The sequence below is a fragment of the Micropterus dolomieu genome, linkage group LG18 (genome assembly GCF_021292245.1).
Source record: "Micropterus dolomieu isolate WLL.071019.BEF.003 ecotype Adirondacks linkage group LG18, ASM2129224v1, whole genome shotgun sequence".
Lineage (NCBI taxonomy): Eukaryota > Metazoa > Chordata > Actinopteri > Centrarchiformes > Centrarchidae > Micropterus > Micropterus dolomieu.
In genome coordinates this window covers 18,617,163-18,630,212 of record NC_060167.1, presented here as the reverse complement: position 1 = coordinate 18,630,212, position 13,050 = coordinate 18,617,163, and the positions used below count along the sequence as shown (strand labels likewise).

The following is a 13,050-nucleotide window of genomic DNA, read 5'->3' as shown; positions in this document are numbered from 1 at the left end:
CCCCCCCCCCCCCCCCCAAACTTCAGTCCATGAGTGAAATGGCAAGGTCGGTCAGTGCACTTTGATTTGGAGGAATGCTTAGATCACACCGTGAATACACTGAGGGAGCTGGTCTCATCTTTCAGACCCAGGATGCTATATGCTATCCTCTTCATGTGACCTGGCAACCGCACTCCAATATTCCTGATATCTCTGAAAGTAAGAAAAGGAAGATAAATTATACTGTTTTGATTGAGTCCATAATGTTCACAGTTTTGCATAAATAGACCACAGTGGTACTTGTAGAGCATTGGTTCCCGACTAGGACTACTTGTGCCCCAAGAAAGATTGTGGAGTGACTCAACTAATTTATAGAAGTCATTCAGTCTTATTATTTCAGCATTACTACTATACTGCATATAAAATTTGTAAATATTGTACTTGTTCCAAGTAAACTGCTACATTTAGCTATTCCATCAAGCCAGTGCCATAAGAATTCAATAATTATAAATGGAGTAATTAAATTATAAAAACATTAAGAATAATAAATAAGATTCCAAAATCAAAACATTGAAGAAAAAAAAAAAAAAAAAGTAAATTTTTCCTCTCACCCCTACTAAATGGTTTGAATAGTTAGCTAAAAGTAATTTATAAAATGCTAGTCATGCTTAAAATGGTTGAAATGCCCTGCTTCTAGTACAAAAGACCAGACCGGCCTATTGATCATTTAATTGTAAGAAAACATTAATGTTTTATATAATTAATGGTCTTATATAATGGTCAGTTTAAAATAATTTCAAATGAACACATTAGGAGCATAACAGACAGTGTCCATGAAAGGGCACAGGGCTGTGGGGGTACGTCAGACAGAAAAGGCTGGGAGCCACTGCTGTGGAAGTTATGGCAGAAGAGAATGAGAAGAATGACATGGGCTGAGGCAGAGTATTTCTTCTTTCACAAACTGGATAACACATGTTCAAGCTTAGAGCTCAATACTTTCTCTGTGTTACTATAAAACATGGCCTGGTGCCAGATAAATCTACACTGTGTGGGCAGAGCTGCACCTGTGCCATGTGTGCACTTACTCATGCCTCAAGGCGAGCACCTGCTCCATGGTCGTGATCCCAGCGCGAGCAAAGCTTTCGTTGTACTGGCTCATTTTGATGGACTCCAACCACTCGGGCACCGACCTGAACATGGTGCCGTCACAGCCGCTGGTGCTGGGCAGGCGGATGGACACTCTACAAAGAGCAACGCATATATTACATTATGTGTACACTGAGTGTGTGTTTGAACAATAAAGAACCGGTTTTACCGTCAACATACTGCGGACAGTTTCAAGTGATGTTTCAGTAATCATATTTGAATGGCAAATAGCATGACGAACACTGCTCTAGTTAAAGAAAAAGTGGGAGATGGATATTGGAATTCAAATTGGAGACTTCCTAGATACAGTGTGACCTGGTCATGTTTAAAGCTAAAGTCATGGTGGGAAGACATCCTTATGGAATTTTCTGTCACCATGTTGTACTCTATTGTCTATGGACCAGACAAGCCATTTACAACAATAGATGAGTGGAACAATTTCTATTTTGTCCCCCCCCCCACCCCTTTTCATACATTAATTAGATCGACCATATAACCTTTTCTTTTTTTTCCCTTGTTTTACTTTACTGTTACCAAAACATAAACTTGAATAATCTTCATACCGTGGATCAAAGTCAGCAATGGTTTTCAAAGACTCTGGGCTTCGGAGCAGTTTGTCCAAAATGTTGACGATGTCTGTGAAGCGAGGTCGTTTGGAGCGGTCGTGCTGCCAACACTGAAGCATGAGCTGGTAGATTGCGGACGGGCAGTCCATCGGAGCAGGAAGCCTGAAGGCCTCATTGATAGCCTTCATGACCTGAGAAAGAGACAGGGGCAGAGTGAAGGCAGTGCTTAGATCTAAAGTATATTTATGGGTGTAGTGACAGATGGTTTGAACAGTCTGAAAAAGTGCTGTTTTCGTATGTTAACACTAACAGTTAATTTGAACAGGATGGTGGGAAACTACTCTGGAAGTCAGGCAACTTTCTATCACCACCTACCCTGCACAGACTCTCTGCGGGTAATACACAAAGTTTGACCTACACAGGCCAAAACAATTCCTCATCTCAACCATAACAGTTGGAAAGATCAACCATACCTCATGGTTGCTCATGTCCCAGTAGGGCCGTTCTCCAAATGCCATAACTTCCCACATGACAATGCCGAAGCTCCACACATCGCTGGCTGAAGTGAATTTCCTGTATGCAATGGCCTCGGGGGCGGTCCAGCGGATGGGAATTTTACCTCCCTGACAGAAGAGAAACATTAACAAATCATATTTAATGGGTGAAGGGAGTGGAAACACAAGGCGCTGACTGACCAAAACTTTAGATTGGACACTTGAGATTTAAAATACCATTAACAGTCTGGTATTTGTTAGACTATTAAAAAAAAAAAAAAAAAAAACACACAACACAAAGGTTGTTCTCTGTTGCTATGCTTTTAGGCTGTGAATTCGAGCTGTTATACTTACTCTTGTTGTGTAGGTACCCTCAGCGTCATCCTCTAGCACACGCGACAGGCCAAAGTCAGACACTTTACACTCCAGGTTGCTGTTCACCAGAACATTTCTTGCTGCCAGGTCACGGTGGACGTAGCTCATGTCAGAGAGGTATTTCATGCCGGCAGCTATTCCACGCAGCATCCCCACCAGCTGAAATGATGGAATCTCTCCATCACGGCCCTAAAGGAGGGAAAAAAATATATATATTAAATACCTTTTTTCCCCCCCCCCATACTTAATTGTAAAGATTTTTAATGCATCATATATTTCACTCAAACATAACTTTCCTTTGTTTTGATTTTCGATACTAAATCGAGTCTGTCCATTCATTATGAAGTTAGAGCCGGTGGCTGAGTAGCTTAGCATAGGATGTGAAACAGGGGAAAACAGCTAGCCTGGCTTTGTCCAAAGGTAACAAAATCCACCTACCAACACTTGTAAAGGTCACTTAATTATAATGACTGTCTAATGACTAATAAAAATATTGAGTTCAAGTCTGAAGCTCAAGACACTTTACTGATGCACCTACCTTCAGATATGTGTCGAGAGCTCCGTTCTCCATGTATTCTGTCACTATCATGGCGTGCTTGACTGAAAATTGAAACAAAAAGTTTGTTTAGTGAAAGAAAAGTATACAAGCAGCTGATACAAATGAGTTGTGAATGATTGTTTGACTTCTCTCCGAGGTTATTGACTCACATTTGGTGACAACTCCCTCCAGGCGGATGATATTCGGGTGCGAGAACTGACCCATGATGCTGGCCTCGCTCAAGAAGTCCTGCCTCTGTTTCTCAGAGTACCCCGGCTTCAAGGTTTTGATCGCTACGGCGATCTCGCCTCGCCCAGGAGTCTTCATCGCACCCCGAAACACTTCCCCAAACTCTCCTGATGGGCAGAGGGACAGCAGGAGGAAACTTTAGTAACTGTACTCTGAGATACCATTAAATGAAAGGTAGACAGTTTTAAAACCACTTACTTACCAACACCGATGACTTTTTGTTTGCTAATGGCACTTGGGTCAATTTCTGTAACAAACTTCTGGATGGCAATGTTAGGGTCCTCATACATGTGTGGGTCAACATAAGTCTTCAGAGGCTTGAGTTGATCTAAAGAGGAAATAATGACCAGAATATCAGGCGAAATAATAAGTAAATTAACTGTTTCAGCAAGTAATACTGAATTCTTATTGCATGTACAGAAAGGTTTTCTAACCTGTTGAAAAGTAGGGATCTTCAGGTCCTCCCCTGCGGTGAGAGCTCAGTCTCCTGAGAGGAAAACAGGAATAATCACTATAAGACTAAACAGAATCCAGACTGGCTTTTTTGTAATTGCAGGTCAGTCTCTGTTGAAAAGGACCAAGGCTGTGTTCAATGGCAGGACATGCCATTACTGATAAACCCTCCCGGAGCTGTCATACCAGAATATCTTTAATTTACTCAAGCTTGTGGCACATAATCACATGGTTTGCAGCTTCTGTAGATAACATTTATCTAAATGACACATTGGATGTGGATATGAACAGTGTTGTTACCAACCTCTTACGCAGCATCAGGACGGCCCCCACAACAAGCAGGATAACCCCTACTCCAAATACAGCTCCCATCACCATGGTGGGGTTGTTCTGGATCTGTGACTCAGCTGTGAAAAATCACAGAGAGAGAAACCTTTATCAACTCAAGTATGTGAAATATAAAAGTTAACAGACGTTTGGGAAACTATTTAATCTTTCGCAAATTTTGAGGTTGCTTGTACCTAATGATGAAGTATGGAACTCGTGCTCCACGCTGTAGCTGCCAGGGTTGCCTTCGGGACTCATTGCCTGAACCCTGAACATGTAAGTAGTGTCTGGGGTAAGGTCATTAATCTGGACTGAATTTTTCTCCAAAATCAGGACTGTGTAGGTGGTCACATCGCGCTCGTTATCATCCTGCGAATAGGGAAAATGGCGGATTAGAATTTTTTTTAATCTGAGAATATTTTTTTAAAATTTTATTTCATACAATATCCTCAACTTTGAATGGGGGAAGGAGAGACAAAAGAGCACAAAGCGCTCTGTCATACTTTTCTGCGGTACATAAGCTCATAGCGGTGATTGATGTGGGCTGGAGGCTTGCGAGACAGAGTCCAGGACAGACACAGACTGGTGGGGCTGCGATCTTCCAGATGGATTAACGTCACCTTGGGGGGATCTAACGGTTGGTGAAAGACAGAAAGCAAAATAATGGTTAGTGACTAATCACAGTCTTCGGAAAGGACATTTGGAAATAAAAGCCTTTGGGACTCCGTGGGTCAGACTGAATTCCTCTGAGTCCTTCTTTTTGTCTTATGGTTTTTACTGACAAATGTTCTGACCCTCAAGGCAGCTCAAAAAACATAATGTAGTTTTATCTCTGTGAAAATGGCTGACTTTTCCTAATTTTATTACAATTTCTTATAAACAAAATTTTGAACAGATGATGTACAGACACTACAGAAAATGCCAAATGACCTCTGCTTGGGGTCTCAGAGACCCCAGCTGTGAAACATAGTAACATACAATGCATACTTTTTACACAGCAATACACCTCCCATATCCCAAACAGTTTTGCAACAGTTTGTTCATAAGATGTCTAACAGGGAGTCACACATGTCCAGGTTTTTTATTGACTCCAAACATAAGTAATGTAACAATGTTAGATACTGTACATGTATGTGTTTGTGAATGACTGACTGACTGAGGGCAATGCATTTCCACATATTGCGTTTTCTACACATACAGCAGTGTGGTGCAAACAAAGAGATAGTAAAGCCAATGTGAATGGAACACAAGGTTAAATAAATAAAGAGAAATCTTTTCATGTGATTGAGCTCACCTGTGTAGTCCAGAGCAGTGGTGATGCTTGCAGTGGGCCTCTCGGTAGCGAACTGGGACACGCCACTGTGAGCCTCCACAGTGAACGTGTAGTTGAGATGAGAATCCAGGTCAGTAACGACGACCGTGGTGTCCTGCAGGTCTGTAGGACCCGACTCAAAACGGATCTTCTCACCGCAGGGGACACACAAGGCCCCATCGCAGTGCTCACACACCACACTGTAGGTAAGGTCTTTGCGGCCCCCAGTCACCAGTGGTGGGCTCCAGGACAGCTGCAGTCTGCCCTCTGCTGACAGGGTGGTGGGGGTCAGGTCACGGGGAGCACTAGGTGGAGCTTGGGGAGGAAGTAGATGAAACAGAACAGTTAGCCTGATCTTCTGTAATAAGCAGAAAGTTGATTTAGTCAGTAATATGACAGTGGGTGGGGTAGTTACCAGAGCAGGCTGATGTAGGAGGGTCTGAAGGGGAGCGGAAGAAACCTTCCTCACATTTGCATTCAGTAGCTCCGGCTGCGGAGGGCTTGGTGTTATCAGGACAAACCTGACAAAGCTCGCCTGATACAGATGGCTTGAAGTAGCGCGGTTTGCATGCTGTGTGAGAGAAAGAAGGTGTGTGTTAGTTTAAGCATGTCATAACTGTGAAACAGACAAACACAGGAAGGAATGACTGATCAAAATGCAAACAATAAAGCTGTCTCTGTAATACCAGTCCTTTCCAACCGACAGGAAGCATTTGTTGTGAGTAACCTATAATCATTGAGTCTTTGTATCCAGAAGAATGAAAAGGGATTTCCCTGACAATCTGCCTCCACTCGCCTTTCTGGCCTGGAGGCCTAATCTCAAGTCACACTGCTAGTGTCAACCGGATGACAGGAGAGCATTAAATCTATCAGGTGATCTGATCTGCTTTCCCCTGTGAGATTAATATTCTCTGGCAGATAATATTTATGTTGTTGCCATAGGAAGTGGCACCTTGGACACTGGCTGTGGAGTGTTGCGATGGACATTTCAACCCACAGATAAACATGCCTTCCAGGGCATGGGAGGTTATGACCGTGCAGACTGCACAGAAAACCCAAGAGCTGCACTTTAGTCTGATGCTGATGTTTCCTCACTTTCTTCCTTCCTTCTGCTAACCCCCAACACCAGTCACAAATTACAGCATTCAAGGTTAAATAGTTAAGAGGACAAGAGAATCAGGAAAGAGGAAAAGCTGCTGGATTAGAGTATGATTTTCAGTGTGTTTATGGAAACAGACGACATATTGTCTGGGGTGATAAAGGGCTCCAGCATAGTAAAAAATACTTTATTTTAAACTTTAAAAGAACAGATCTTATCCCTCTCTGCTTTCATTCTGCTGTCTCTCTAGGGTCGAGCCTTTCATCTGGCCCCTGTGCTGGTGGCCGTGAGAAGAGGTCGAGTGAACCCTGGATCGAAGATGTGGTCGCGTTACTTCACCACTGAGGCAGAAAGACCTTTGCACTCCAAGTATTGCCGCGGTGGAGAAGAAGGGGCAGGTTGAGTTTGAGTAGGAGATGAATAGATGGACGGAGGGGGATGGGGCCAAAGGTCTGGAGCACCAACAGAAGTTCTCTCTGGGGAGTCACTTGGCGGCAGTGGGGGTGTAGCTGAGGTCTTTTCGCATAAGAAAAGGGGGCCCACCTATTTCATCTTGAGCTAGAGCAGCAGGACCTCTGTCACGTACCAAAGAAACTCCAGCCCTATTCATCTATTGTCTCTGAGACTGGACAGAGTGGTGCCATAAATATGTTGCCTTACTTACGACACAGCTCGCAAATGGCAGCATGTGTGCAATGTATAATTACAAACGATGTAAATGCTAACTTTAGCAACAGTGGATTCACATAGTTAACTTAAATTTGAGTTTCTAGCATCATACTTTATCTGAATTTAGTCAGTAATATTGTTTCCATTTGATCCAAAACTTCCACGCGACTAACTTTATTTTCACTTGTGAATGGAAATCATTCTTCTGATAGTCCCATGCTCCTTTTTGACTATGACACACACGTGAAAAGGACTTCTCTTCCGCACCGGTGCATCTGTTAATTGAATCTGTTTTTTGCGCTTTGAGTTGGCCCATTGTTCTAATGAGTGGGAACATGGATTAGGGAGCTCGTTGCGTGTGTTAACAACCGGATGAAAGCGCAAAGGGAGGCATGTCATTGGCTAACAGCTGTCCTGTTGCTCTACTAATCCTCTTGACTAAATTACACTCCACACCTAACTAAGCAGCCACGAAGCTAACCACCCTCATGCACCAACTGTCAACTCACTCCCCACCCTCCGAGGACAACCTGCTTATTTGTGTCACTCATCTCACTTTACTTCCTTTTCCCACAACAGTTGGGCTCTTTAGTGGAATCCACATGCAGGCCATGAGCCTCTAAGGGTATCACTTTCTCTTGTAAACATAAAATTGGAAATAGGGAGTTGGCTGGAACAAATTACAACATAATGGCTTATGTTTTAACTTGTGTAATAAAATATTTTTCCTGCATCCTAATAATCAGGTCATCCTCCAGACTTTGGACATAGTCTCCCCCCCATCATAAATATTTCCACTGCCAACTTCCATTTCAGGTGCTCTGCCTGCGGTCAGGAAACTCAAAGACTGAAACATTCCTGTCTTGACTTCCTCCCCGCTTTGCTCTTTAATTCTGTTTTCATTTTTACAACCTTCAGTACAAGATTATCTCTTTGAAGCACAGTGCTTATCTATCAATGATATGTTAGGCTGGCACAAACAAGAATTTTCACTCTAATTTGCCAATTCTTTTCCCAACTAACTGATTATGTTGTTTTGTCCGAAACTCAAAAATATTGAGTTTAGAGTGTTATAAAACACAAAAGTACAAATTCTAACAATTGACAAGCTAGAACTAATGAATTCTTTCAGCTGTTAAGATCCGCAAATGTGTGTCACTTATTAGGAACAGACTCCAGGAGAAGACCAAATTCTGCCAGCCAAGGTGACTCGGACCATCAGGAGTCATAAACCGCAGCCTGACTCAGTCTAACCTCTGATAGGCGTGTCGGCCCCATCCCTGTAATCTGTGGTTCGTGTCGCCTTAGCAACTGAGGCAAAACAAATACTTGCGAGGAGAAGGCATACCACTCAGGTAGTCATTTTGACACATTCACACGGCCCTTCCTTTAGTCAATCGCCGCTGTAGGTGACGCGAGGGTGAAAGAATTCCTTTCAAAAATCCCCGCACCATACTGTGCCCTTCCTCCCTCCTTCCTCTGTACCCCCTCTCTCCTCCCACGTTTCCTCCAGACAGTTCAACACGCCACACCCGAGAATGCCAAAAGAGCTTCCAACTTCCACACAGACAGCAGGAGCACATACAGCATGAACACCACAGTTATTTTACTTTTACTTTACACATCTATATGGGTTTTTTTTCTACATGTATTCACAGGTCTTTCTTGAGGGTAGTACATACTGCAAAGTTTTTGCATACTTAAAACTTATTCTGGGCGTTTCTCATATGAATAGACTAAAGTACAAGCCTTCAAAGGTTTGTTCCTAAATTGCTATCAGGTTTAAAACAATATGTTTCGCTGTTTTGTTTTAGTTTTATTAAAACAAAAAAAAAAAAAAAACTACCTACCTAAAAATATCTGAAGGGTCAAAAAGTTAACCCTAATGTCCCTTTAAAGAAGATTTCATACTAAATACCAATCTAGAATGTGTAGTACACAGTTTTTCAGTTTGTTTATGAGAAATTAATGTCTTTTGCTATTTTGAATTCATAATAAATTATACAAGATGCGTGCTGATAAACTTCAAATCTGGAAGCTTCCAAGAAAAAGCAAAAATATTTAATACTTTTAGTTTCATCTCCTCCATTTCTACTGAGTGGTGACTCCAGTGTAAATACACAATAAACCCAACCAAAGTCCACTTAGAGTTATTATGTAGTATGGGATTGGGACACAGCTTCTTGTAATGTACATTATCACCTCCAGACCTATCCATAAAACTGTGCCGTAGCAGTCCAGCCCCAATTTCTGAGTCCTTACAAAAGCAGTGGAAAGAAGGAGCTATTGCCCAACAGGTAAAAAGACAAGGCATTGACGGGAGACTGGAAATTTCCAGATTTGGATTTTTATCTATATCACATGGAGCAATCTGCGGTTGCCTCAAAATAAAACAAACAGGTTTAGACATCTTCCCTTTCCCATGCCCTGCTCTACCTGACTCACTTTAAGACAGATGTGTTTTTTGGGATAGTTCTCCAAACTAACCAGACATAATTAACATTCCTCTGCACTCATTCTTTACACCTTGTCAAGCTAGTAGTTGGAAGGGTTTAATTTACTACAGCTCACATGGCAACAGGTTTCAGTTGAGTGCATGGCGTATTTCTGGCAGTGCTTACCTTGGCAGGAGTCCCCAGTGGTTTCATAGCCTGCAAGACACTGGCACTGACCCACGGGAACCACCCATTCACCCTCAGCTGTGCAGTAGATGCGCGGGGTGGCCTGACTGACGGCATTCTCCACACAGGTTCCCTCCACCTCTCTGAGAGCACCGGCCACGGTCTCCGGGAAGGCCGCTAAGCTCTGCACTGTGGATGGGCATGTCTTGTAGTACACTCTGACAGACAGCAGTGCCACACAAGCGCCCATGTCCTGAAAAGCCAGGTAGAAGCCCTTTCTGGACAGAGGCTCGACGGTCTTCGTCTCCATGTTGACCTTCAGCACACGACCCTGTGTGACCTCGTCAGGAGCGATGGTGGCCACTTTGCGGAACTGCCCTTTACGGAAGTTGGTTCCCACGTCCGCGTCGGCCTCAGAGATGAAAAGGTTGAAGGTTTCTTTGCAGGCGACAGACGCACCATTAAAAGTGTTGCAGTCTCGCACAACAAAACGGAGCTCCACAGACACACGGGTGGTCCCCGGACGCCGCTGGATGAATGTCGTGCGTAACCAGTTATCCTGTTCAGTTGAGTCTATACTACAAACACTGTAGGTGTACAAAAGTGAGCCATTCACCACTGTCTGGACTATCTCCCACTGCAGAACAGAAAAAATTAGAGAGGAGAGGGATTAGTTTAAGAGACAACAGTCTTCAACAAGAAAAGCAGGGGAATAAGTACAAGGTCAGAGGCTTTGTTCCCGCAGAAAACCAGTTTTACGCCTCTTCTTTCATGCTGAGTGAGAAGCTCATGAAGTGCAGACAAGGCTGGAGCCTTTTTCCACATATTAAGATTATTGGCCTGGACATGTGCGATGCTCACGACGTGTGTGGTTTTCCGCCAACACTCCAGGGTGCATTTGTATGAGACACACAAATCCAGCAAACACCACTGTAGAATACCAACTAAGATTTATGGCAGTAAAACAAGCTTTATAAGAAATCAATATCAATTTAGACTTTTAAAGAGAGGGAAGCAATGATGAGTAGAAAGATTAAAAGCCTCCATTTATCATAAACATTTAACAGCTCGTACGTTAACAGCACTAGTGTGTAACAGGGAATAGATTTACAGTACTTTAACTGTTTTCAGGAAAGGCAAAAGAAATTGGTACATTTCCACTATTTCAAAAAAGGTAAGCCAATCCCTGGTACAAATTGACATTTACTTCAGAAGTATGAGAAAGTTTGATTAGATCAAAGCAAAGTTTGACAGGCAAGGGGAAATCCTATCTGATAAAACAAGAACCCTTAGATCTTTGAGAACAGCCACACAAGAAACGTAGCCCATACAGTGGAAGTGGCCATGTCCTGTGGCTTTTTTTAGCTGGAAAGCCACTGAACTATAGATAGAGGGATGGTTCTCCACACACGGACCCGTCTTGCTGTCTCTTGTACTTACATCTTTAGTCTTTCCACAACTGTACAGATCATCTTGCTGCTGAAATCTCTAAATTAAACGTGGAATCACAAGGAAAATAAATCTTGAAAATTTACTTTTTGTTGGAATGAAACCAATATCCTGTGATTATTTAAAATGCAGTACTGTATATTCAAATGTTGGTTGAACCTTGACATTTTAATGGAATTCGGGATGTCTTTATGAAAGGGTAGCGTTAATGCAAGACTAGCTGAGCTCTGCCAAACCTCATCGAGCTGCCACTCATTCCATCTCTCCCAGAGCTTTTTTTGGTGGGCTGAATGAGCAGAAAGAGGCCCTCTTTTATTGTTACTAAATGGTATTTAAATTTTCATATAAATGGATCTTCAGCTTCCTTTTAACCATTTGTTGCCTGGCACAGAGAAAGACAGTTTCATGTCTTGAACCTGAAGTCTTAAAAATGCCTGTGGAGGTATAAATACTTACTCCGTTCTCATATGGCAACGTCAACCACCCCAACTCTGATCCTGAAGCGCTCATATCCAGCAATACTTCTACAGAGACAAAAAGGAAAAACATAGGACATATTTACAACAAGCACAGAAGCAACTAATGACACCTGATGCATTAAAAAAATAATTTAATAAAACATTTAGCTAATAAAGAAAGCTGCATGTTTTACAGATATTGGCTTATGTCTGGCACAGACAGTAGGTTTATTTTTTTGTTGTTGTTGTTTAAATGGCTGTTAAATAATATAAAATGACTTTTGATTTGATTTGACTGTACAATTAAATTCTCTGCCTTGATCTCTGGGGCCAACAGCTTTATGGGGGGCACATGCCATGCTTTGACAGTTTAATTAAGCATGTCGGTCTGATTCAGGACTTCATTGACCGTGTCCTCCAGGTCCAGGATACAGGACTAATAATGTCTGAGAAAGGCGTGGGCAGTTAAATTGCCATGTCAAGAGAAATACATGAATCTGCACCACAAGTTAAACAAAAGGTCTGACATGTTAAGGCATCTTGCAGGTGGCCCTTTGACAAAGGCCAGTAAATAGGCTACAAGTAGGCCTAATTCATTTAAAACGATATTAAAAAGTGATCATCTGGATTTTTTGGACCATTTAAACAAGTCTATAATTGGACACCATAGGCTATTGGCCAATCTTTTCTGTACTGACTGGAAAAACAAAACAAAAAGGCCACTATATGAACAATTTTAAACAGACAACTGCAAAACAATTTAAAGCAGAGTAAAGCAGGCGAACAAATTCCAGCCTCCTGACTCATGAGGTGCGGTAAACCTAGGCTACACTTTTACTTCTTTCTTTTTTAACACAACACGTAAAAAAGTAGCGTACTTACGTTCTTTGGACTGGAGGCTGGTAAAAACTCGGTTGATAAATAAAAACAAGAATACGTTGACCCGGCGAAGCTCCATGATTCCACACAACTTTTTATAAAAGTCGTGGTTTTATATCCCAGAGTCTCTCTTCGCACTCCTCCGGCTGTCCAGCTGGCTCCGCTTCTCTGAATACTTCACTCCAACGGCTGAGAGAGCACGAGCCCATTGACTAACAGGTGGCGTCATAGCCCCGCCCCGCGCGCTTTGGAATGTTGAAGTTCTCCAATTATGGTAAACAGGGGGCGGGGCCAGAACGAGCCGATCGCACCTGTTTCATTGAGAAGGATGTTGGCCTACAGAAACTGCACTGTCATTGTAATGTTTGTTTAATTAATTAATCAATATCAAATCAAACGCTTCTTTCTTTCATGTATATCCTAAATGCCACACATA

General features: G+C 42.5%; 1 protein-coding gene across 1 annotated transcript in view; it reads right to left on the bottom strand.

Annotated features, from left to right (window-relative positions):
- epha2a (eph receptor A2 a) overlaps nucleotides 1-12,790 on the bottom strand; it is a 13,514-nt gene extending 724 nt beyond the window's left edge. Inside the window, exons 1-17 of the mRNA XM_046028566.1 lie at nucleotides 12,618-12,790; nucleotides 11,734-11,801; nucleotides 9,829-10,465; nucleotides 5,855-6,010; nucleotides 5,422-5,754; nucleotides 4,631-4,758; nucleotides 4,322-4,496; nucleotides 4,105-4,207; nucleotides 3,782-3,834; nucleotides 3,550-3,675; nucleotides 3,269-3,454; nucleotides 3,099-3,160; nucleotides 2,540-2,749; nucleotides 2,165-2,314; nucleotides 1,689-1,882; nucleotides 1,065-1,220; nucleotides 18-192 (exon numbers count right to left, since the gene is read on the bottom strand). Coding sequence (XP_045884522.1) covers nucleotides 84-192; nucleotides 1,065-1,220; nucleotides 1,689-1,882; nucleotides 2,165-2,314; nucleotides 2,540-2,749; nucleotides 3,099-3,160; nucleotides 3,269-3,454; nucleotides 3,550-3,675; nucleotides 3,782-3,834; nucleotides 4,105-4,207; nucleotides 4,322-4,496; nucleotides 4,631-4,758; nucleotides 5,422-5,754; nucleotides 5,855-6,010; nucleotides 9,829-10,465; nucleotides 11,734-11,801; nucleotides 12,618-12,693 — 2,922 coding nt within the window. The 5' untranslated portion in view covers nucleotides 12,694-12,790 and the 3' untranslated portion in view covers nucleotides 18-83. The remainder of the gene's footprint in view (nucleotides 1-17; nucleotides 193-1,064; nucleotides 1,221-1,688; nucleotides 1,883-2,164; nucleotides 2,315-2,539; nucleotides 2,750-3,098; nucleotides 3,161-3,268; nucleotides 3,455-3,549; nucleotides 3,676-3,781; nucleotides 3,835-4,104; nucleotides 4,208-4,321; nucleotides 4,497-4,630; nucleotides 4,759-5,421; nucleotides 5,755-5,854; nucleotides 6,011-9,828; nucleotides 10,466-11,733; nucleotides 11,802-12,617) is intronic.
- Between the last annotated feature and the right edge of the window lie 260 nt (nucleotides 12,791-13,050).